General features: G+C 49.0%; 1 protein-coding gene across 1 annotated transcript in view; it reads left to right on the plus strand.

Moving 5' to 3' along the window:
• Positions 1-20,871, plus strand: part of LOC130573462 (potassium voltage-gated channel subfamily KQT member 2) — a gene marked incomplete at its 3' end in the record, with an annotated part of 58,550 nt that overhangs the window by 8,081 nt on the left and 29,598 nt on the right. Inside the window, exons 2-5 of the mRNA XM_057365898.1 lie at positions 15,490-15,580; positions 16,400-16,526; positions 17,617-17,792; positions 18,708-18,833. Coding sequence (XP_057221881.1) covers positions 15,490-15,580; positions 16,400-16,526; positions 17,617-17,792; positions 18,708-18,833 — 520 coding nt within the window. The remainder of the gene's footprint in view (positions 1-15,489; positions 15,581-16,399; positions 16,527-17,616; positions 17,793-18,707; positions 18,834-20,871) is intronic.

Genomic DNA, 20,871 nt, shown 5'->3' on the forward strand with positions numbered 1-20,871 from the left:
GTCGCCTGGTTGGTTTTTGGACTGCTGGGTTGGTTTCTGTCTGCGCTTCTTGGTTTTGCAAAGGAAGGTGGGGTTGGTTTTGGCTGTGGAGAATCTGTGGTGTGAGGACTTTRGCAGGGCTGGGAGGACGAAGGTGGCACATCTTCCCATGGATCACCCACACAGGGACAGTTTGCTGTGATATCACTGCTTGTTACAGATGCAGCACACAGAGGGCTGTGAATGGCTCTTATTGACTCCCTCCTGTTGGKGTGTGAAATGTGGCAGCGAAATGACAGCTCTGGGAGACGTTCCCCTGCATSTTTATGGGTTTGTGCTCTGCTCAGAGTCTCCAAGCGGCCATTAATTGAGTTGATGCTTGCTGGGAGGTTCGTTACCTGATCTGAAGAACATAATAAGGGATGTAAGAGCACTCCATCTTTCACTCAAGAGGAGAGCAGAAGAGGCARATGTAAATATCTGTATATTATAGCTGGACAAACAGGGAGTGAGGCTCTGCTGCCTCTTCAAGCCAKATGGTGGCTAAGCCTGAGTGCTTCCAGGAGAGGCAGTGAAAAGGGAAACGTCTCCCCAATAACAGCTCCTTGCTCTTGAAGCAGGTAGACTGCAGGAAGGGCTTAGGCTGGTGTGACCATTGCTTCAGCGTTGGACATTGTTATTTTCCAGTGGTTGCTCATCCTTCCTCTTCCTTTATGTCTGGCAAGGCTGGAAAAGCCAAGTGTTGCCCAGCTGACCTCTTGCTAGGCCTTCCTCCAAGTTCTCTGGGGTTTATTAGCGGTGATTTGTGCTTTAAGGACTAGTGAGATCCCTGAGTCATCCCCTTAGGCAGGGAGCTATTTATTTCAGTGTGTGTGTTACACTCCCTGGGAGTGGGTGTCTCTCTTCCGCTTTTGGATCCTGCCCTGACACTATATAAAGACTCCAGGCTTGAATGAGCCACAAAACCAACCCTCAAACTGGCTCCATCCTTGGGAAGACTGGTGCTGCTGATCCCATCTCTCCTGGCTGAGGGAGCATGGCTTTCTGGAGCGTGGGTAGGAGCTTGCATGGGGTGTTTGTCCATCTTGGGGTGTGGAGATGCTGGGACAGCTCGTGGGGTCTGGAGAATGCTCTTTGTCCTTGTACAGGAGCAGCTCTTGCTCTGCAGGGGCTCATGGATGAGGGGGAGGTGGGATTTGTRCCCTCTGTTCTCCCCAGGGGTTGGWTTGGTGRTGSTGTTGGRTTTTTGATCAGTGGGATGAGGTGYTGAGTGTGWGTAARTCAGYKCTGGTATCAGAGCAGGGGCTGGMGGTGCCAGGGCAGGTGTGGATGGGCTCCTCTGACACCCTGCCCGAGCTGGAATCTCACTGGGACATTTTTCCCAGGATGGGCCTCTTCCAACACCCCCCATGGCTGTGTGGTGGCCCTGCAGAAAGCTGCCCTGTCTGAATTTGGGGCTGAAGGAGACACGAATTTGGGGCTGAAGGAGACACGAATTTGGGGCTGAAGGACACACGAATTTGGGGCTGAAGGACACACGAATTTGGGGCTGAAGGACACACGAATTTGGGGCTGAAGGAGACACGAATTTGGGGCTGAAGGACACACGAATTTGGGGCTGAAGGACACATGAATTTGGGGCAGAAGGAGAGCCCCTCACCCAGCACCTCTGGGGAGCTGCCATGCTGATGGCAATGTTCATCCCAAAGCTGACTTCACACCCAATTAAGCATCACCCTGAGCCAGAGGGACAAGTCCTCATGTCATTATGTCTTGAACTCAATTGCTGGCACTTCATGAGGGCTGTGTCTCCACAGCCTGAGGGAACGAAGCATTTAATCCRTATCAGCACTAAAGAAACTTGGTTAATGTGATCTCATGGTTTGGTTCTTGTGGGGAGGGGATGTACTTCTCTCTCATGGCCTTTTTCATCGTTAGGGCTATTCCTGTAAGGAAGGAAACAGACCTGGAGAGAAGGAGAATTCCCTTTATCTGTAATTTATCYGAATTTTTCACTGAATTTTTCTTCTCCTCCACATTTTTTTTTTCTTTTAACATCTAGATGTTTTTAATGCTATTCTTAATTAGCAGCTTCTCGCTTACCGTGCCAGCTAATGAGAGGTAGGAAGAATTGCAGAGCTGACCTTTTGTAGCTGATGATGTTTTTTTTTCTGCAGCAGAAAACAGATGTAATTTGAAACMTTCTCTGAGCTGCCCCTCCAAGCCCAGAGCCTGCACTCCCCTGATGGAGCTGTGGGTGGTGGGAGCATCTCAAGCCATGTTAAAGGGCACAGAGAGAACTGCTGAGGCTTAGAGTGGGAATCAGTAGATTAATGGGATAAATAGAAGAATTTAGGATTGGGTTGGAAGGGACCTTAAAGCTCATCTCATTCCACCCCTGTGCCATGGGCAGGGACACCTTCCATTATCCCAGGTTGCTCCAAGCCCTGTCCAACCTGGCCTTGGACATTTCCAGAGTTGAGGCAGCCACAGCTTCTCTGGGCAAACTGTACCAGAGCCTCCTCACTCTCACAGGGAAGAATTTATTCCTAATATCCYATCTAACCCTGCCCTCTGTCAGTTTAGATAACACCATGTAGGGTATAAAACTTGGTTTTAAATTGGTAATGATTTTAATCAATCTTAGTATGGGGGAAATAATTTGAGGTTGTAAGTATAGGGAAAGTGTCTGAGTAAGACAAGCGAATGGGACTCTAAAGTTGTTTTTATCCTACTGTTTTTGCTGGGAAGTGGGGCTGTAGACATCTACAGGTGGGTGGGGCATATCCCAATCTTCGATCTCCACTCAAGTTTTGGAATAGCCAGACCCAGGAGAGACCTGCTAATAATTCAGGGCTTCATCTTGCCTGGACTTGACCCGTCCATAGGCAGGAGCTTGGGGAACACCTCCACTGAATCTGCCATTTTTGCTGCCTCTCTTTGCAGACCGCCTTCTCTTTGGCAGGGAGCGCCTGCCCAAACCCCAGCCTGCTCTAGAGAAATGTTGAACCCCATGAAGAAATTCATGAAGCCAATGAATTGCCTCCCCATCTGTTTCTGGTGAAACCCATCTACCCTGCAGCCACATCCATGTGGGATGTGTTGGGGRGAGTGACCAGAGTCAAGCCTGACCCTGTGATGGCATTCCCTGCTGGCTGCTGGGATGTTCATCCCATCTGGGAAACACAAGGGTTGGTGGAGCCCAGTGAGGCAGCACAGGGCTTGCTCGCTTCTTTTCCATTTGCTAAAAGACGGCAGAAATTAAATGAAGATTAATTAAACTTTTTTTTTTTTTTCCCCCTCCTTCCTGCTTCCTCTTGCTCATTGCTGTTTCTAGGGAAGACTGAAAATATGTGCTGGAGAGGAAGCTGAGCTCTGAGCATCCTTTCATGAGTGCAGCACACAGCCCCTGTGGGATTGCAGGGAAAGGCCCTCTAATTATGGGGAATGTCCTGCGGGGCCGGGTTACACAACCAGGACAGAGCTGCTCCTGCTCTGCCTCAGCAGCAGCCTGAGGATGCTGTGGCTCCAGATACTACCTGGCTATTGTCCATTCAGTGCTTTGTGTCACTGTCAGCACAGAGCACACACAGGGCTCCGAGCCAAGCGGGAGGTGTGAGGAGCGTGCGGGATCATCAAAGGGCCGCTGGATATTTACAGTGCCCGCTGACATAATTCCCAGACAGCCCCAGTGTATCTCAGAGCTGGCTGACCAGTGTCCAGGGAGCTCTGGCTCCGGTGGCACCGAGTGAAGGTGACTCTGCCTGGCTCTGGCAGGAGCACCATGCCCTGATGGGGGATTTGTGCTGCRGCGTCTGCTCGCGGGCTCAGCATCCGGGAAAGGGGTTTAGGGCTGTGGAAATGCCTTGAGCTGTTGCCCAGAGGAGGAGCAGTCCCTTGTCTGTGGTGCTGGGCATGCYCTGGGGTCARTRTGCTGGAGGATGCTGSTCCTGTGAGCTCCCGGGTGCTTTGTGCTGGTGTTTGAGATGCCGTGTTGGCTCTGGTCCATGTGAGCCCTGCTYGCTGGTGTGCTTTGCAGTGGTTTTGTGCCAGGCTTTGTGCTGCTCCAGAAGGATTTATTGCTCCCTGAGGGCCGTGGACATGTCTTGAGTTAGACCTGGATTTAACCTTAAGCTGTGCCCCTTTGTGCTGGGGGAATCATCACCCCGTTTTGCAGTTTGGGAGCTGAGCTGCAGAGGAATTCAGTGACACAGGATGCCTGCAGCATAAAAATCCAGCATCCCTGCTCCCCAGGCTGTAACCCTAGTCTCTCCCTCCTCCAGCTGCAACAACCATTTCCCATACCTTCAGCATGTATCCTTATCCCATCAGGCCTTCCTACRTTTTGAATTATTAAATATTGTCTCWGATCTCCATTATAAATGTTTTTAAGGCATAGTTACTTATCAGAATAGAAAATGCTCTGGTTTTGGCTTCATCTGCCTATGGGATTTACAGTAAAGGAGAGCAGTTTAAAGAAAAAGGGGCTGGAAGTGTTGAAGGCCAGGTTGGATGGGGCTTGGAGCAGTGTGGTCTGGTGGAAGATGTCCCTGCCCGTGGCAGGAGGGTTGGAATGAGGTGATCTTTAAGATCCCCTCCAATCCAAACCATTCTGTGATTCTATGAGAAAACAGTCATGAGAGGCTCAGGTGGCAGATAAACACAGAGAAGCAACATCTTTGCTAGAGGATGTCCAGTTTTGTCCCAGTGGGCACTGGTTTGTGCCTTCTGTTTAAAACAAAATCCCATGCAGATTCATTAGCGTTAATAGGCTGAAGAGTGTCTGTTGCCGTGCCTTCCACGGTGCCAGATGATAAATGGTGCTCTGGGAGTGCTCCTTCCCACATCCCCATCACCTCCTCCTCCCGCAGCTGACACAGACCCCGGCAAACCAGCCCGGCTGTGTTAGAGCAAGGAGCACACCTCCAGCTCACAGGGAGCCAGGACAAGGTGCAGATGCAGAGCAGGAGACCCAGGGCCAGCTGCAGGCTCCAGCCAGCTGCTGAGCTCACTGCTGGTTCAGCCTGGCTCCTGGGAGCCTGCAGTCCTGGCTGCAGATTGCCGTAATTCCCAAGGTCAGACCCGTGCTTGCTGCCTGTRAGGAATGGGTGGTACCTGCAGCGCTGCAGGAGATGGTTTGAGCAGCAGAAACCCAACCGTGGCCCTGCTGTTGGTCATTCCCTTGCTGCAGCAGGGTCTTGCCCCACAGCTGGGCACATCTGTGTGTGCCTGTCCCAGGCACCATCCCTGAGTGGAGCTGCTGGATGTGACCCAGGCGGGCAATTCACTGTTTTTCCAGAGAGATGAACTGTGGAAGCTGCCTTGGGAGCAAGCTGGGAATTTGATGCAGGTTCTCACTGCTCTCAGGCTGGCTCTGATTTCCTCTGCACCCCACGGGAGAGGCCCTATTTCCTTCTCCTTTTCCCAGGCTAAGCTGCAGCAGCTCTCCCAGGCAGCAGTACAGCTTGATGCCGCAGGGCCGGGGGAGCTGCTGGGGSACTTGGATCATGCCTGAGAAAAGGGGGTTAAAAACAGGTTTTTGCAAGCCTTTGCCTGCCATTTTAAACGGGAAGGATGTTTCCCTGGCAACGAGATGGATGCTTCCCAGCAGAGCATATGGCTTCCATCGACTTTGATTTACCAGCGTGTTGAAATGGCAGCTAGATAATCTCTCTTCAGCTTTAATGTGTCCGTGCCCTGTGTCCCTGCTCCTCAGGAGTTTTTAAAAAGGTCCAAACCCCTGCAATGCTGCCCCTGCTCCTGTCCCAGGGCTGAGGCTGCTGGGGGAGGCTGAGGCTGTTCCTGGGGACCTTTGCAAAGAGGGAGCTGTGGACRAGACCTGAGCATCACCTGGAGCAAGGAGCTGCAGGGTGGGAAGGAAAACCTTCCATGCCTCTGCTGCCTTTCCCCAGCCAAACAGCTCCTCCTCCTCCTCAGAGATTATAGTCCACAGCCCTCTCTTCCTATTCTCCTCCYTGCTTTATATCATTTTTAGATGTTTTCCACCTTTCACCACACAATCATCTGCCTCCTGCAGCTTGCTATTTATTGTTGTGTTTACTGGCACAGGGAAATAAGAAGAGGGAGCAAACCTGTCATTTGCTGTGCGGGGGAACRTGGGGGAGCTGCTTTCTGGGAGCTCGTGGCTTTCCCAGGGTGGCTGGTGTGTGCCAGCCCCACTGAGGGGCACAAACAGAGGAGGAGAGCTCCTTATCCTCACTGATGCCCATCACCATGGCAAATTTGATGAAAAATCAGGTAACAGGTGCAAATTTTAGGTAGAGACAGAGGCAGCCACACAGAGCAATCAATCATTTGAGGCTCATCCATTGCCTCAGGACTCAAGAGATGCAGAGGTTTGGTCACCTCGTGATTTGGGCTGTCTGAGCCTGGTTCCCCTCTGCCCATGTCAGGGTGGTCCAGAGCGATGAGCAGCAGGGAGGGACAGCGTGGGCTTTGGGATCGGGCTGGGGAATGTAGCCTGAGCTGAAATGGAAAGGTTGTGCTGCCCTGTGAGCTGCTGCATTGCAGGGACAGCTGGGGGGGACACACCTCATTGCTCCCCCTTTGCACTGATGGAGGTTTTGGGGGAGCTGTGGATGAGGTAACGAGGGAATGTCATCTCCTTTGCAAGAATCCAGGTGAGCACATCAGCCCAAATCTGCCCGTGCTGGCTCTCAGCCCCCAGCCCTGCTCACTGCAGCCCCCCAAAGCCCCGATCTAACGAGGCTCCCTCATTAACTGAGGCTGCCTTGATTTCCCRTGGCAGGACCGTGGCTTTGCTCCACTTGCTGGGGTGCTCAGCCTTGTGGGCAACCTCTCCCTCTGCAAAAGGCTGAGTGTGTGAGCCGTGCTCACCTGCTCTCCCACCCACACCTGGCCATCCACCTGCACAACCTGTGCCAGGAAGGAAGTGAGAGATGATAGAAGATGATAGAAGATTATAGAATTGCCCTTGGGTGCTGGGGATGAATTAATGAGGTGCAGAGAGGGGCTGTGCCCTGGCAGAACTGGCACTGTCTGTGCAGGTGGCACGAGCTCTGCTGGCAGCCAAGGAGGTGCCACCCTGGTGGTGGCAGGAYGATGTCCCCATTGCTCCTGGGCAGCACACAGCTGGGACAAATCCTGCTACTGCCCAGGGAAACTTTGCTGATGGCAAGAAAAAGGTGGAAAAGGACTTTGAATTCAGAGCTGCAGCTCCTGGGAGACCCAAAATAGTTCTGTCAGTGGTGAAGTTAAGCAGGGATTGACTGGCAGCTGGTGAGATGTTCTCCCCTCCCTGCGGCATAACTGGGCTGGGTCAGCAATTTTTTAGGGCTAGAGAGCACTGCCTTCTTAATGCTGAGTTCTCAAGTTTGTTTTGCATCCCGTCACTCTGGGCAGCTCCTCTGGGCTGCCTGTCTGCATGGCCAAGGGAAAAAATTGTTCCCATCCTGACAGGAGCAGCTTCACAGACACAGAGAGCACCAGGGCTGTGTTCTGCCACCTCTGCTGTGGAGGATCACKATATCCTGCCAACGTGGGGAAGGGATGCAGAGCTCCAAAACTGACCTCTGACCTTTTATTTCTGGTTGTTGTATCTAATCCTGTGGGGTTTTTTTTTGTGCCAAACTCAGATTAACTCTCAGGCATCGCAGGGTTTGGACCCAGCTGAGCTGGACCCTCTCTCATGGCAGTGCAGCCCCCTTGGCTTTCAGGGGATTATTCCTGGTTTGTGCTGGAATGAGTGAGAGGGAACATCAATCCTGATTATTGTGGCATTCCTGTAATTCCTCTGGATATGTTTTGTTTTACCCATTTTGGGGTCATAATCTTGTGGGGACTGAAATMAAAAATCTGAATGAAATTAGAAAAATAAATCTGAATGCGTCTTACTGAAATGTAAGATAATTCTTTTATATCTTGCCTGTGAGTTCCTGCTCACTACCAAGACAAGAGAGGTAAAATTAAACAGATGTTGAAATTACCAGCTCTTAGACATTATATGGGCAGTTTGCAAATACTTCCTTGGAGTCCCCAAGACTCCATTAATTAAAAAAAACTAATGAGCAAATGAAATGAGCAGGGCTTTGGCAATCCTTGCATTTGACACTTTGGTGTTGTCCATTAGCCTCTGGTTCTCAGAAAACACATCCTTGTCTTCAGATTATCAAGGAATGAAGGTGGGGATGGACCCTGGGAAGTGTCTGGGGCATCCAAGTACCTTYATCACGGCCTCGGTCTCTCTTGAGAGCAACAGCTCTGGGGTCCTGCCTTTACAGGAGCACAAACCAAGGGCCTCGCCATGGGGAAATGGAGCTTTTTAAAGGCAGCACCAGGATCTGGAGCCATTTAGCTGCTTTCTGTGACTTTGGAACAGTTCTAGTGCTGCTGAGAGCTGCTGAGCCCCTGTGCCAGCAGCTCCCAGCGAGTACATTTCTTTGTGAGGTGCTGGAATTTGTGGTGCTGTAGAACTTGTGCAAAGTCAGGGATGGAGAAKTGAAGCTGAAGGAGCTCAGGGGGATGGAGCTCATCCTTGGTGGGCAGGAAACCTCAGGCTCTCGCTGAATCTCTGCTTCTGGGACAGACCTCTGAAAAAACGGCTACTATTCCTGTCTGCCACGGGAGCCAGCCCGATTGGAGACAATCTTCCTATCTGCAATTAGACCAGAGCCTATTTTTGTRTATCACATTCCCTCGAGGAATGTTTAGATGAGATGCAGCATTACAATTTATCGGGACAGCTTTCTTTTAACCCAGTTTTAGAGCTCACTTAAGTCGGGTCGAGTGACTTGCCCAGGTCAGTCAGAGAAGCTTGACATCAGCAAGAGGAATTTTAATTTCTGCATGCTCTAACTATGCAGAATTTTCATTGGCTTCTGAGATTTATTTTTCTCAAGGTGTTGCAGAAAAGCAAGGCTTACGAAACAGGAATAATTTGATCTTCATGTAGGGATAAAGGTTAGATTAGGAAGGTTTTTGTTCCTGTGCTCACTAGCAGTGATTTCTCAGGGGTGAGGAGGAAGCGGAGGCTCTTTTGGGGAAATACCCTGTGGGATGAAAGAGGCAGTGCTCAGATTTCAATCTGAATAATATGGGTATTGCATGAGACAGCAACTTTCCCTCACATTAAAATCAATGAACATGATCTGAATAAATGCCTGCACAGACATTTTAAGAATTACTTAAATGTCCAATATTTTATACTCTTAATTTACCTCCCAAAGCACTGTAATTGCACCGTGGGCTTTAGGATTCTCTCCCATGAACCATTTCTGCAGCTGCATGAATATATTTCTCCCCACCAAATTTTTTTGAAAGAAAACCTCAGCCCAGCAGGGCTGAATCCCAGCAGGAACAGGCTCTTCTGGCAGGTGCACAGGCTTGATTAACACTTTGGGTTTTCCTCCAGACATCTGGCTCCTCTGAGGCTGCGTGTGCAGGGCGAGGAGAATACGCAGACGAGCATTTCCAAGTGATTCATGCGGGATGAGGACAAAGCAGAACATTGGAGCTAGAACTTTGCATGCAGTCATTATTATTAATAAGGCTTTTATTCAGCCTAAGTTAAATGATTAGAGCCAGCCTGTAAAAAACCCAAGCAATTCCTTACATTTAACTCCTTTTCCCACTGCAAGCGTTCAGATCTTGATCTCCATTCCCTGGCRTTTCCAGATGGCTTTTGTTCTTGGGGCTTCAATCCAGAAAAGCTCTTAAGCTCACTCTTGCTCCTAAGTGTGAAGATACACGATCCTCTGCTGGACTAGGGACAAGTTATGTCATGCAAACTCAATTTCTGCTCAAATTCCCGCAGTCCATGGGTTTGAATCTCAGGGCAGATGATGCCAYTTCTGCCCTCTGACTGTTACAAGCAAGGGTAGAAGGCTGGAGGAGCTCTTGGAGTGGAAAGTGATTTCAGGAGTGATGGATCTTGAAGGAAAAAATGTATTTGAACCTGCATCCTGCTCTTCTTTCYGAGGGCAAGAGGTTTAATTGTGACTTGGTTTTGTCTCTTTGTCATGCTCACRCAGGGGGATTTCACAGAYGTGTGGATGTGGCASTTGGGGACATGGTTTTGTGGTGGCCTTGCCAGTRCTGGGGAARGGTTGGACTCGCTGATCTTGGASGGTTTTTTCAACCTAAATCATTCTATGATTCTCCTTCCCATCCCAGTGCCACCCCTTTARCATGGATCTCTAAAAGTTTTTTTTCTCTGTTGATGATTTCTCCCATCCCCCGTGTAGAACCTCCCTGTCCACACCACAGCCTTCCCTGGGGCACTGCTTTGATCCTCTGGAGATGCTCCAGTGCTCCTTTTAGACCACCTGCTCCAGTGGAAGGTGCCAGCCCCAAAGCAKGGGGTGGAATTAGGTGATCTTTGAGATCCTTTCCAACCCAAACCATTCCACAGTTCACACCACAGTCCTTAGTGCTCTTCATGGCTCTGTACAGGCAGGGGGGTTCTTATCAAGGCTGCTCAGGCATCACCTGAGTGCACTGAGAATGCACAGGAGCTGTTAATGTTGTCTCAGACAGGCCTTTGGTAATGATTTATTATAAAGTTTATAAGCCATGACAATCCCTGCCTCAGAGCCAGCCAGTGTGTTTACCATAAACAGCATTTCCTACTCGCAAGAATGCTCAGGGATCCTCCAGGCTCATCCAAGGAACAAGATCTCAGGACAGAGAGAGGATGAGGCTGATTTTTGGGAAGGAGAGCATTTATTAAGGCACAGAACCAAAAGTCAGGACTCTCCACTTCTATTTCYAGCTCTTCTAGTGACAGAATTTGCCTTGGGAGATGATTTTGGCTGAGACCAAGGGACGTGGGAACCCAGAGTGAGGTATTTAGGCTTCTATTCAGCCTTGTAAGTGAGCAGCCAGGTTGCAAGTCGCAGCAGGATTGCTTACATGAATAAAGATGATGGATGCTCCTGGCTAAGGGTAGGTGCCACACGACAAAGTCTTTATCCCTGAAAAAGTCATGGCTTTCTCAGCKTTTCTCTTCTGACTCAATGGAGGTTTAAATTGAGCTGCAAATACTTCCATTCTGATTTCGAGGCTCTCTGAGCACTAAAAGGCATTTGTCTACTTCTGTTTCTCTTTGCTATGGATGCTCTTTTGCCTTCACTTATTGCCATTTCTGCATTTCCCTGGCCTTTGATTTACATCAAAGTTTTAGGTGCTTGAACTACAGCGTTTTACAGAGCCCACAGTAAATGGGATTTACTTTATTTTAGCACAATTATCAATGCCTYGTTTACGTCCCCAAAGTAATTTTCAAGTGTTTTAAATGTTTTAAGTTGCTTTTCATTGTGCAGCTCTCGAATGCCTGTAGTAAAATACCCGTCCCTTTCCAGCTTTGCTCCCTCTAATTAAACAAATCATTAATGACCTTTCCCAATTCCAGGGAAAGCCGTCAAAGTGGGCAATGAGCACAGTGGCTTCTTTCAAGCTTTTGTCACCTCCCTGTGTTGTGCCCATCTCCATCACATGCAGGAATCCCATTGCTAATTAGTGGTCCTCCATCAGAGGAACCCCAACGTTTCTGAATGTCAGTGAATGTTATTTTGAATATGGGTATTTCAGGAATAAATTTAGAGGCCTTTTAAAATTCTTATATAAATGGGTGGGTAGATTCCAAGGGGGTTTCTTTTGGAAGGCAAATTAGATGATTAACCTGAGAAGCTTTATGATGATTCCATCATGTGCTTTCACTGAGGGGAAGAAAAAAGAGAAGGACAATCTTTCCTGTTTCATGCCATTTTAAGTGTTTTTATTTCCAAGGGGGAGTTCAGTCATTTCTTTTTCTGTTGCTAACCTGAAGGCACGGTGGATATGAAATCTGGATATGCAGATTTTCTGCTGGGATTTAAAAATTGTAATAAGAAGCTTGCACGGGTGTTTTAAGTCAACATAACCTTTGGATGTAAAGTCAGACTTTGGAGGTCTTTGGATTTGCTGGTATTAGCAGCAGTCAGATTTGCACAGCTGAGCCTTGGCTGAGCTTAAAGGTCTCAGCAACAGGCGTGGGGGATGTCGGAGCAGCAGAAGGTGCTGGGGGCCTGCAGRAATGGGTGGTGGGTGAGAAAATGAAGTGAGGTGTCCTTCACCACCAGGCTGGAGACAGATTTCTCCTCCCCATCACTCTGTGGAGGAGACAGAGTCCAAAATCCCCCAAATCCTGCCTGGAGTTTGGGAGATGCTGGTGCTGGCTTCAGCTGTGCATCGGGCAGGACCTGTCTGCTCAGGAGGAGGATATTGTCTTCCTCAATRCTCTAAGCAGAATTGGCATCTTTAATGTAAAAATCATTAGATGGGACCTAATTAATGCCCCTTATTGCACATTAACATTTCCCAGAGTCAGGGCTGCAGACGTAATTTTCTTTCATTAGATACGTAGCTTTAAAAATTAGATTCATCCCARCTGCTAGACTATTTATTGGCTTGTTTCCCTTTCCTTGGCTATCCATTATTATCTGAAGCCCTTTCCTGATCTGTCTGGGTGGATTAGGTGGAACTAAAGCAGACTCCAGCTTCCTGTTGCCCRCTGCCCTCCCTCTGTGAGGGCTCCGAGGATACACGCCCCGATGTGCACGTACCTCTCAGCTTCCCTCTTCCACTCCTCTATCCAAAGGGGATCTGCAGGTCCCTCAAAGCCTCCCAGGAGCCATAACGACCTCAACCCCCCAAATTCAGCAAGGTGTCGTTCTCTGAGTCTCCTTTTCCAGCCCCACAGAGGTTCCTGTGCCACACAGTCAAGCAGAGCGGCTGAGCATCGCCGTGGAGCTATTTTGGGATGCTCTGTGCTGAGCCAGAGCCTGCATCCCTGGCTGGCAGGACTGTTCCTTACCTGGTRGCTGGGACAGGGACATTCCTCACCCCTTGGGACTGAGCCAGAGGGAGGTTTTTGTCCCTGTGGGATTTGGCCATGGATCTGCCATGCTTCGCTGGAGAAGCTGGTGCATTCCCTGCTGCCTCCCATGCTCGGCAGGGCTGTAATTAATGCTGGCCCTGCCAGCCTGATCTGCATCAGGTCTCCCTGGCAATGGAAGCCCTGGGGAGCCCCGAGTGGAAATTACAGCAGCACTGAGCTGGCCCTGGGGAGCTGAGGAGAGTGGAGAGGCTGGGGATGAGTCTGCAGGGATGTGCTGAAGGGGCAGAAACAGCACCGAGGTGTCTGAATGCTCCAGGGACACCTGCAGCTGCCCCAGCTCCCCCCATAACCACAGCTTTCACAATCCTTCTTTGGGATTTGGAGTGGCAAAACAATTTCTGTTCCTTTTTTTTTTTCCTTCCTTGTCCTATCAATATCTGTCTAGTGACTACTTAACTTACAGGAATCCTCTTATTTTTGTGGTGTGTGTCCCTGCCAGGACTCAGCATTTGAGAGAGGCTTCATTCTGGATCTGTCCAAGGTGATCTACTGAGCAAGCACAGTGTGCAAGCTTGCTCTGGTATTGGCACTTTGCTTTCAGCTCTTCCTCAGGCAYTTTACAGAGATTTTTTAGTCACAAAAATAAATACAACTCACATTCTACTTCTTTAATCAGAAAAAGTAGAATTCTCTTTTCCCTTGATGCTTTTCCATTATCTTTTTGTTCGTTTTTTTCCCCTCTTTTTCTCTCATTGATTATTCATTTGTTTCTCACTTCAGCATGGAACTTTGCAGCAAAATCTGGGCCATCCCAGGAGTGGGGCTGCGTGACCCACTTGCAGCTCCTTCCCTCCTGGATTGTGGGATTCTGCTCCCCCTGYCACAGTGTGGGCAGCAGTGGGGCTKCTTCTCCAGCTCCCAGGGCACCATCCCAGCAATTTGGAGGATGTTGGCATGGATGGATCTGTTTGACTGCAGGGCAGGTTGTGGTAGGGTTGTTTATGGTGAGGGTTTTAAAAGACCAGCTCAGGGAGAAAAGGGAGTGAAATGGGACCTAGACAAGACATTGAGGGATATCACGAGGGGGATTGGAAAGGAGGTTTTCTTACTCTCCTGAGGTTGTTTCAAATGTCTGCACACCAAATCTGGCGCGAGAGGGGGGAATTGGCAGTGAGAAATCAGGCAATTATCCTTATCTGCTCAGTGCTGGATTCGTTTTGTGGCTGATGAAGCTCAGCCTTGGCTGAGATGGCTCTGAAGGTCCCTTCACTCCAGCATCCCTACCTCAGCACCACGTTTCAGCCTGTGGTTCGAATAAATACTGCAAATCTCCCTATTTTTACTTGTTACTGTGACATTAATGGTCACTGCAAAGCCACAGGCACGACYCACTGCTGTGGGAAACTCCTTTTCTTTATTCACCAAAAAGCAACAGCCCCCACCAGCAGAACCAAACCTTATAAATATTCACAATGCAGTTCGTAGGAATGTGAGACAAAGTCAGACAGATGAATTATTTAATGCTCTTAAAGAATGCAGCTTTTAGTTTCTCCTTGCGCTGGCCTACTTTATTGTATTAGTAAATCGATCCCTGGTAAATTAATTTCCCTGCTTTTGCTGSAGCAAAGGGGTGGAATCCTCCATCCTTGAGCAGATGCCAGGACACCTCGGCAGCTGAGGGCTCGGGTGCTGAGTGTCAGGAGAGAGCTGAGCTCCTGTCACTCATCTCTGGTGCATTTTGATTTGCACCAGAACACCCAGCACTGGGCAGCCCTGATGGGGACAGGGTGACAGGCGGGGGTGGCACTGCTCTGGGAGGCTGCCTATGGATGTGGGTGTCAGTGAGACCTGAGTGTGTGCTGGGCTTTGAGGATCTCCCCGATTTTGGGGTGAATTAGAGCTGATATTAAAGTTGGGTGTCCCCCCAGCTCATGAAAGCTTTTGTCCCTGAAGGGCTGGGACAGAGACCAGCCCAGCTCCCTCCCCAGTGCTGACAGCACCAAGATCATCTTCCCGTGGGCTGGATCAAACCCCTCTTATGTCCCATGTCTGGAAGAGCAGAGAGGCTATAACCCACCTCGCAGGGATGCTACAGCAAACCCAAAAAGCCACCAGCTTTTGCAGGCAGCGAGGAGTTAATGTGGAGTACCTTCCTAAGGAAGCAGCATTAAATCCACCCAAAAATGTCCTACTCTGGCAAGAATTGCAGCACCACTTCTGTGTGAGGTTTTGTGCATGTAAATGCATAAGCAGAGCACGAGTAGGGCTCGTGCTCAGCCCGTGCTCCTGCTCCTCAGCCGGTCTGCTCCCCTCTTATCCCAGTTAGAAATGTCATTTGGATGCTTTTGGAAGCACTTTGCTGAAAGAGCTGACACTTCCTTGGGGAAAAAATGTCAGATGTGATCAGAGCTGGAAAGGGAACTGGACTGGCACTGGCCAAACTGGGGACAGTCCAGTGGGTCCATCCACTCATAACCCATCCAGTTAGCAAAATCGGGCACTTTACTTACCCTTTTTATATAATGGTGTAGCAGAAGWGCAGTAAATACTCAGAAATATATCCAAAACTGCTCTCTGAGTTAGTTTGAGGAGTATGAAAATTTACTGCTGTYAAGACTGACCTTCCCTCTGTCTCCCTTTTTTGTGTTCTGTAGTTTTCTACTAGTGTTCTCCTGCCTGGTGCTGTCTGTCTTTTCGACCATTGATGAGTACCAGAACAGCTCAGAAGGGGCCCTTTACATCCTGGTAAGTGGGGACTGACAGTGAGGTGTTAAAATAAAGTCAAAACCACACAATCCCCTGAGATTCGGGGTGTTTGAGGCAAGAATTTAAGCTGTCACTTGTGAGAGGGGGACCACTGAGTCAGAAATGGGAGAAATGTAAAAAAAAAATAAATCCAGGGCTGCTGGATTCATCCCTCTCCTTTCCTTTTGCCCTACATCAAATCAAAAGGTGCTGCAGAATAATTAGAGCTTCACCAGGTTTGGCACATGAGAAAGGTGAGACAAGATCTCAGAGGGAAGGGAGCATGTGCAGGATATTCAGGTGGAGATGGAAATAGATGGAAAGAGCTCACATGGCATCAAGGGGTGGCAGATCTACACTGCTTCTGCACCAGATCACACACAGGCAACCAGGCCTGTTTGCTAGGGAAAAAGCTGAAATCCCCTTTCATCACCCTCTAGGATTGTTCCCATTCAGTGATTCCMTTCTCTGCTCTTCCCTCAGCATTAAATGAGTTGAGTCCTGGAGGCTGATGGTAGGGAGACARTGAGGTGTTCATCAGTTCTGTGATGGGGGAACAAACATAATATGAGGAGGTGTAAACCTCCAGCTCATGGCTGCACCGTGCAGCCCCTCTCACCACCCTGGGGAGGGGGAGGGAATTCACAGAAGCAGAGATCTGATTATGTTTCAAGCCTGGGCTCTCTGCTGAGTGTTGCAGACAGCTCGGTGATGTATTTTCTGAGGTGTATTTTCCTGAGGTTGTGGGTTTGTCCTTGTTTCTGGACTGTGCTCTCCATCATCCTTCTTTCCCTACTAATGGCTCTGTCCCCCTCGCAGGAAATTGTCACCATCGTGGTGTTTGGGGTGGAATATTTCGTGCGGATTTGGGCCGCCGGCTGCTGCTGCCGATACCGGGGCTGGAGGGGAAGGTTGAAATTTGCCCGCAAGCCTTTCTGCGTCATCGGTAAGACCTGAGTCCCTGCAKGAGATTTCCCAGCCCAGGATGCCCATTCCAAGCACTGTCTTACATGCATTTTGGGGGTTAAACTTCAGCTGCTTCACGGTCACCTTGAGAAAGGAAAAAACTCAAAGGCAGAAGTCCTAATCCATGGACATGTTTTTTGATATTCATCACAGGGCTCTCCCTGTTTTCTGCTGATCTGGGAGCCAGTGCCCTGCACACCTCAGGCACCACTGAGAGCTGTGCACAGCCACAGAAATGGGGTTTAGCCAGGAGAAGCTGAGCACAGGARCAGCAATCCTACAATCCTGTGTCCAACCTCCACACCGAATTGTTCCCAAGCCGTTGAGACTCCGTGTCTCACTTTGCCTTCCCTGGTGCTGATGAGCTGCCTCACAAGGGACTTGTGAGACTTAATTAATTCCTGTTTGTCAAGTGCTCAGCGAGTCTTCTGTGAGAGGGGCCATCTGGGCACAGCAGTGATTTTTTTGTGGGACTGGAAATGGACAGAGTGGCCATGCCCATCGCTCTGGACACTGCCTTCAACTGTCCAGGAGCTGGCAATGGACAWATGCAGGATTTCAGTTTATTCCACAGAAAAAACACTCCTATAAAATTTGTGTAGCAAATCAGGGAAGAGGGAGGTTTATAGGATCTTTGATATATATTGAGCAAGACATTTTTTCTTGACCTATTTCTTGGATTCTCTTTGTCCATAAGCACCTTAGGATTAYTATGGAGGATATATAGATTTTCATTCCCGCTTTAGATGGGGGAATTCCCTTCTCTGTGTAACAGGCAGCTATAGCTGATGAAAGATGGGGCATGCCTTGGGCAAGGATTTCATCCAGTGTTAACACTGAATCATATCAAAATTCAGACCTTGCAGCATTTGACACCTTTTCTGTGGGAGTGATGAGAAGGAAACCAGGATATTTCCTCGWGGTGTGTGCCGTGGCTCCTTTCATCCAGTTCCAGAGCAGTGCTGTGGGTTCAAGCTCAGGAGATCCCTGTCACACACAGCCCGGGGCGAGGCGGTTCTGTCCCCTTTGGGCAGCACTCGCTCAGCTCTCCCTGCCCTGTGTCCCCGCAGACATCATGGTGCTGATTGCCTCCATCGCCGTGCTGGCCGCAGGCTCGCAGGGGAACGTCTTTGCCACCTCGGCACTCAGGAGCCTGAGGTTCCTGCAGATCCTGCGCATGATCCGCATGGACCGGCGCGGCGGCACCTGGAAGCTGCTGGGCTCGGTGGTCTACGCACACAGCAAGGTGAGTGAGGACAAGGAGCTGCTCTCTGTGCTCTCCCCACCAGAGATGCTGCTTTGGGTCAGCTCTCAATCCCAAAGCTCTCCCAGGCCTGGGGAGACTGGAAAAACACCGTAGGAAACACAGGGAGCAACACAGTCAGAGACACAAAATCTGATGGAGCGCTCCAGCCAGTCAGGGAGGGAAAGGAGTGAGAGATTCCAGTCATGGGACCAATCCCTGGTGTAAGGAAGTTTTGGAAGTCTTCTTCAGTTTAGGAAGAGTTTGTTGATAATTTTTTTGTTGGAAGAGTTTGTTGATAATTTTTTGTTTCCTGCTGCTGTATTTACGAATTTAACATTTCTCCTGCTTCCTTCACTTCCTTTTCCCCAGAGAAGCTCAGCCAGCTTATCCAACACCATGTAAACATCAGAGAAAATTTTTGTCTCTTTAGCTCACACTTTCACTAACCTAACACAAAAATAATCGTATCTGTGAATTCTAAATTAAACTGCCCTCCAGTTGGGGGATATTGCATCCAGACCCCAACTTCTCAGYTCTTCCTCATTTAGTGGAAGAGACCTGCCCTAAGTAAAATCTCAAGGGGCTTGGGGATGCCGATTTTAGTTTCAACATGACTTCCTTGTTTGAACTGGGGAATTATGAGAGTTTTTTAAATCTCAGTTCCATATCTTGCAATGATGGTGCTCTTAACCCTCCCTTCTACATTTGCTGTGTGTGTTTAGATGATTTGGTCTTCAGGTGTGGCAGAGTCACCACCTCAGGGTCCCATCTCCAAAAGTGCCATTACTGATCTCCAGCCAAAGCCCCAAAACTTAAACGCAGAAGTTCAGATCCAGCAGCAAGCAAGAAACCCAGCATTTGGAGATGCACACCAGGGCTGCAATTATTCTCTTCTTTCTTTTAATGATCTTGCAGGAGCTGATTACTGCCTGGTATATTGGCTTCCTGTGCCTCATCCTGGCCTCTTTCCTGGTGTACTTGGCCGAGAAGGGAGAAAATGAGCACTTTGATACATACGCAGATGCACTCTGGTGGGGTCTGGTAAGTAGCTGCTGGTTATTAAAATAAAATGTCCATTAACCCTCCATCTTCTATCACTTACGTGAGGTATCGACTTAGAGAGTGCTTTGTTAACGTTTTTATTAAATGGCTTCAGGCTGCTCCATTTAGCTCTTTTTCTTATATAAACCTCATAGAAATTGTTAGGGGATCACATTTCTGAATTAGCTGGAGCTGCAGGRGAACCGGGAACTCGTGTGCTCCCGGTCGTGGGCTTGAGCTCTGTCGTGACAAAGGCAGGTTGGAGAGAGGCCCCACACCAYGGGGTGCTTTGATCATTGTTTTGACAAGTATTGCTGCCCTTTAATTATTTAAATTGCACTTGGGCAAGGCGCTGTTGGGCACGCTGGAATAAATTTCATACAATTAATAGGGCCTAAGTAGCAGAAAGACTCCAGCGGGGCGAGCACTCCCCGTCACATCTCTGCTGAAAGGGCAGTACTTGTGGTTTGCTCTGCGTGTGCGTGTGCATGTGAATTATTGGATTACCCGATTAACAAAGGGAGAATTAATGACGTTCTAATCTTCTTGCGTTATTGTTCTTCTGCTCCATCACTAGTTTGGCCTTGATTACAAAGCATGTAATGAAAATCCCCGATCTGATCAAATCCCAATAACAGGCTTGGGGGAGGAATCGGCTGATCAAGCAGCTCCTCCATTCCAACAAAGGGAAAGAGGCAGTAAATTGCTTTTCAAGCCCCTTAGTTAGGACAGAAAAATAAAAACAAAGCCCAATTTGACATAACGAGAAAATAAACAATGAGAGAAAAGTGACAGCCCAGATTAGAGCTCAGTCTGGGGAGAACCATGGGCAGATTTATCCCTTCTGCTTCTGAGACYATTTTGCCACTGAGAAGCTCAGAAAAAAACCTGAGCTTTATTAAAATAAATAGTTTTTGTCATTGTCCAGCTCATGGGTCCAATACAGGCAGATGCTAAGAGATGGGATAAATCAAATTTCAAGTTCAGAAACTCATGCTTTGGTAGATCTTAGTGGATCCAATCCTTGTTGTTGTCTATAGAAATGACAAAAATATGGTAAACCAGCTTTGCAGTGATTCTAGAGAGAGCCTTGCTTTGCGTTTCAGTAGGGATTAGCCACGTAGATGCATTTTTTAACCACTTGGTAAAAACAACATCTAATTGATAAGGCTTTTAGTGGGCCCAATTAAAAGGCGCTTTGGGATTGTGTTTCCATTTGTGTGAAAGTGATTTTTTTTTATTCTAAATGGAATGCGTGTTTCCAATGCTGCATCAGCATGGTGTCAGCTCCCATCCCTGGGGCCAGCTCTGTCCATGGAGGCTGTGGGATAGGAACAGCCTTTGGGATTAGCAGTCTCAGAGGTGATTCCAACCAGATCATCCTTCTCTGCCTTGCCCTGCCAGTCCCAGGCTCTCCAAATCCTCTTGGAAGCCTTGGGGGAATACCCARCATTTCCCACTAGTGATGTCCATGGACTGAAGTGGGCAAAAATGTCTTCTCCTGCAGTTTGAAATTTAGAGGTTTCTGTCTTCAACAAATCCTCAGGTCCTTCCCCAAAATACAGACAGCAACTCACCAGCTCTCTCTCGGTGCCTTGCAATAACACAAACCCCATCCCTAAAGGAGGTGGTGTGAAGGAGCCCTAATTCATCCTCTCAGCCTAACAGGCTGTTTTTAAATAGAGGAGACCAGCTAATAGGCCCTGCTGGGAAGGYTGGGAATAAACAGCAGCAGATTTTGTGCATGCAAATAGCTTTCCTGAGCTGCCGAAAGGGAGTTTGGGGGAATGGTGCTGGTTCGCTTCCCCTGCCGAAGGCACAGCCCCTCCTGGGGGAGGTTCCGAGCTGCCACCAGCCTCWGCACCAGATGGCAGCTCTCTCTGTGACAGCAAAAGGCACCAAAATGCTCCCAACTGGCGTGAAAACCCAGCACGTGAACAGGGCAGGTGTCAGGGTGTCTCTGCATCCCACAGAGCTGCCCATCCTTGCTGGTCACCCAGGTCCCCGAGCTGCACCGTGCCCCAGACAGCCCAGGACA

Source organism: Malurus melanocephalus, unplaced genomic scaffold (genome assembly GCF_030028575.1).
Source record: "Malurus melanocephalus ecotype Western Australia unplaced genomic scaffold, MMel_1.1 scaffold_59, whole genome shotgun sequence".
In the NCBI taxonomy this organism is placed as follows: domain Eukaryota; kingdom Metazoa; phylum Chordata; class Aves; order Passeriformes; family Maluridae; genus Malurus; species Malurus melanocephalus.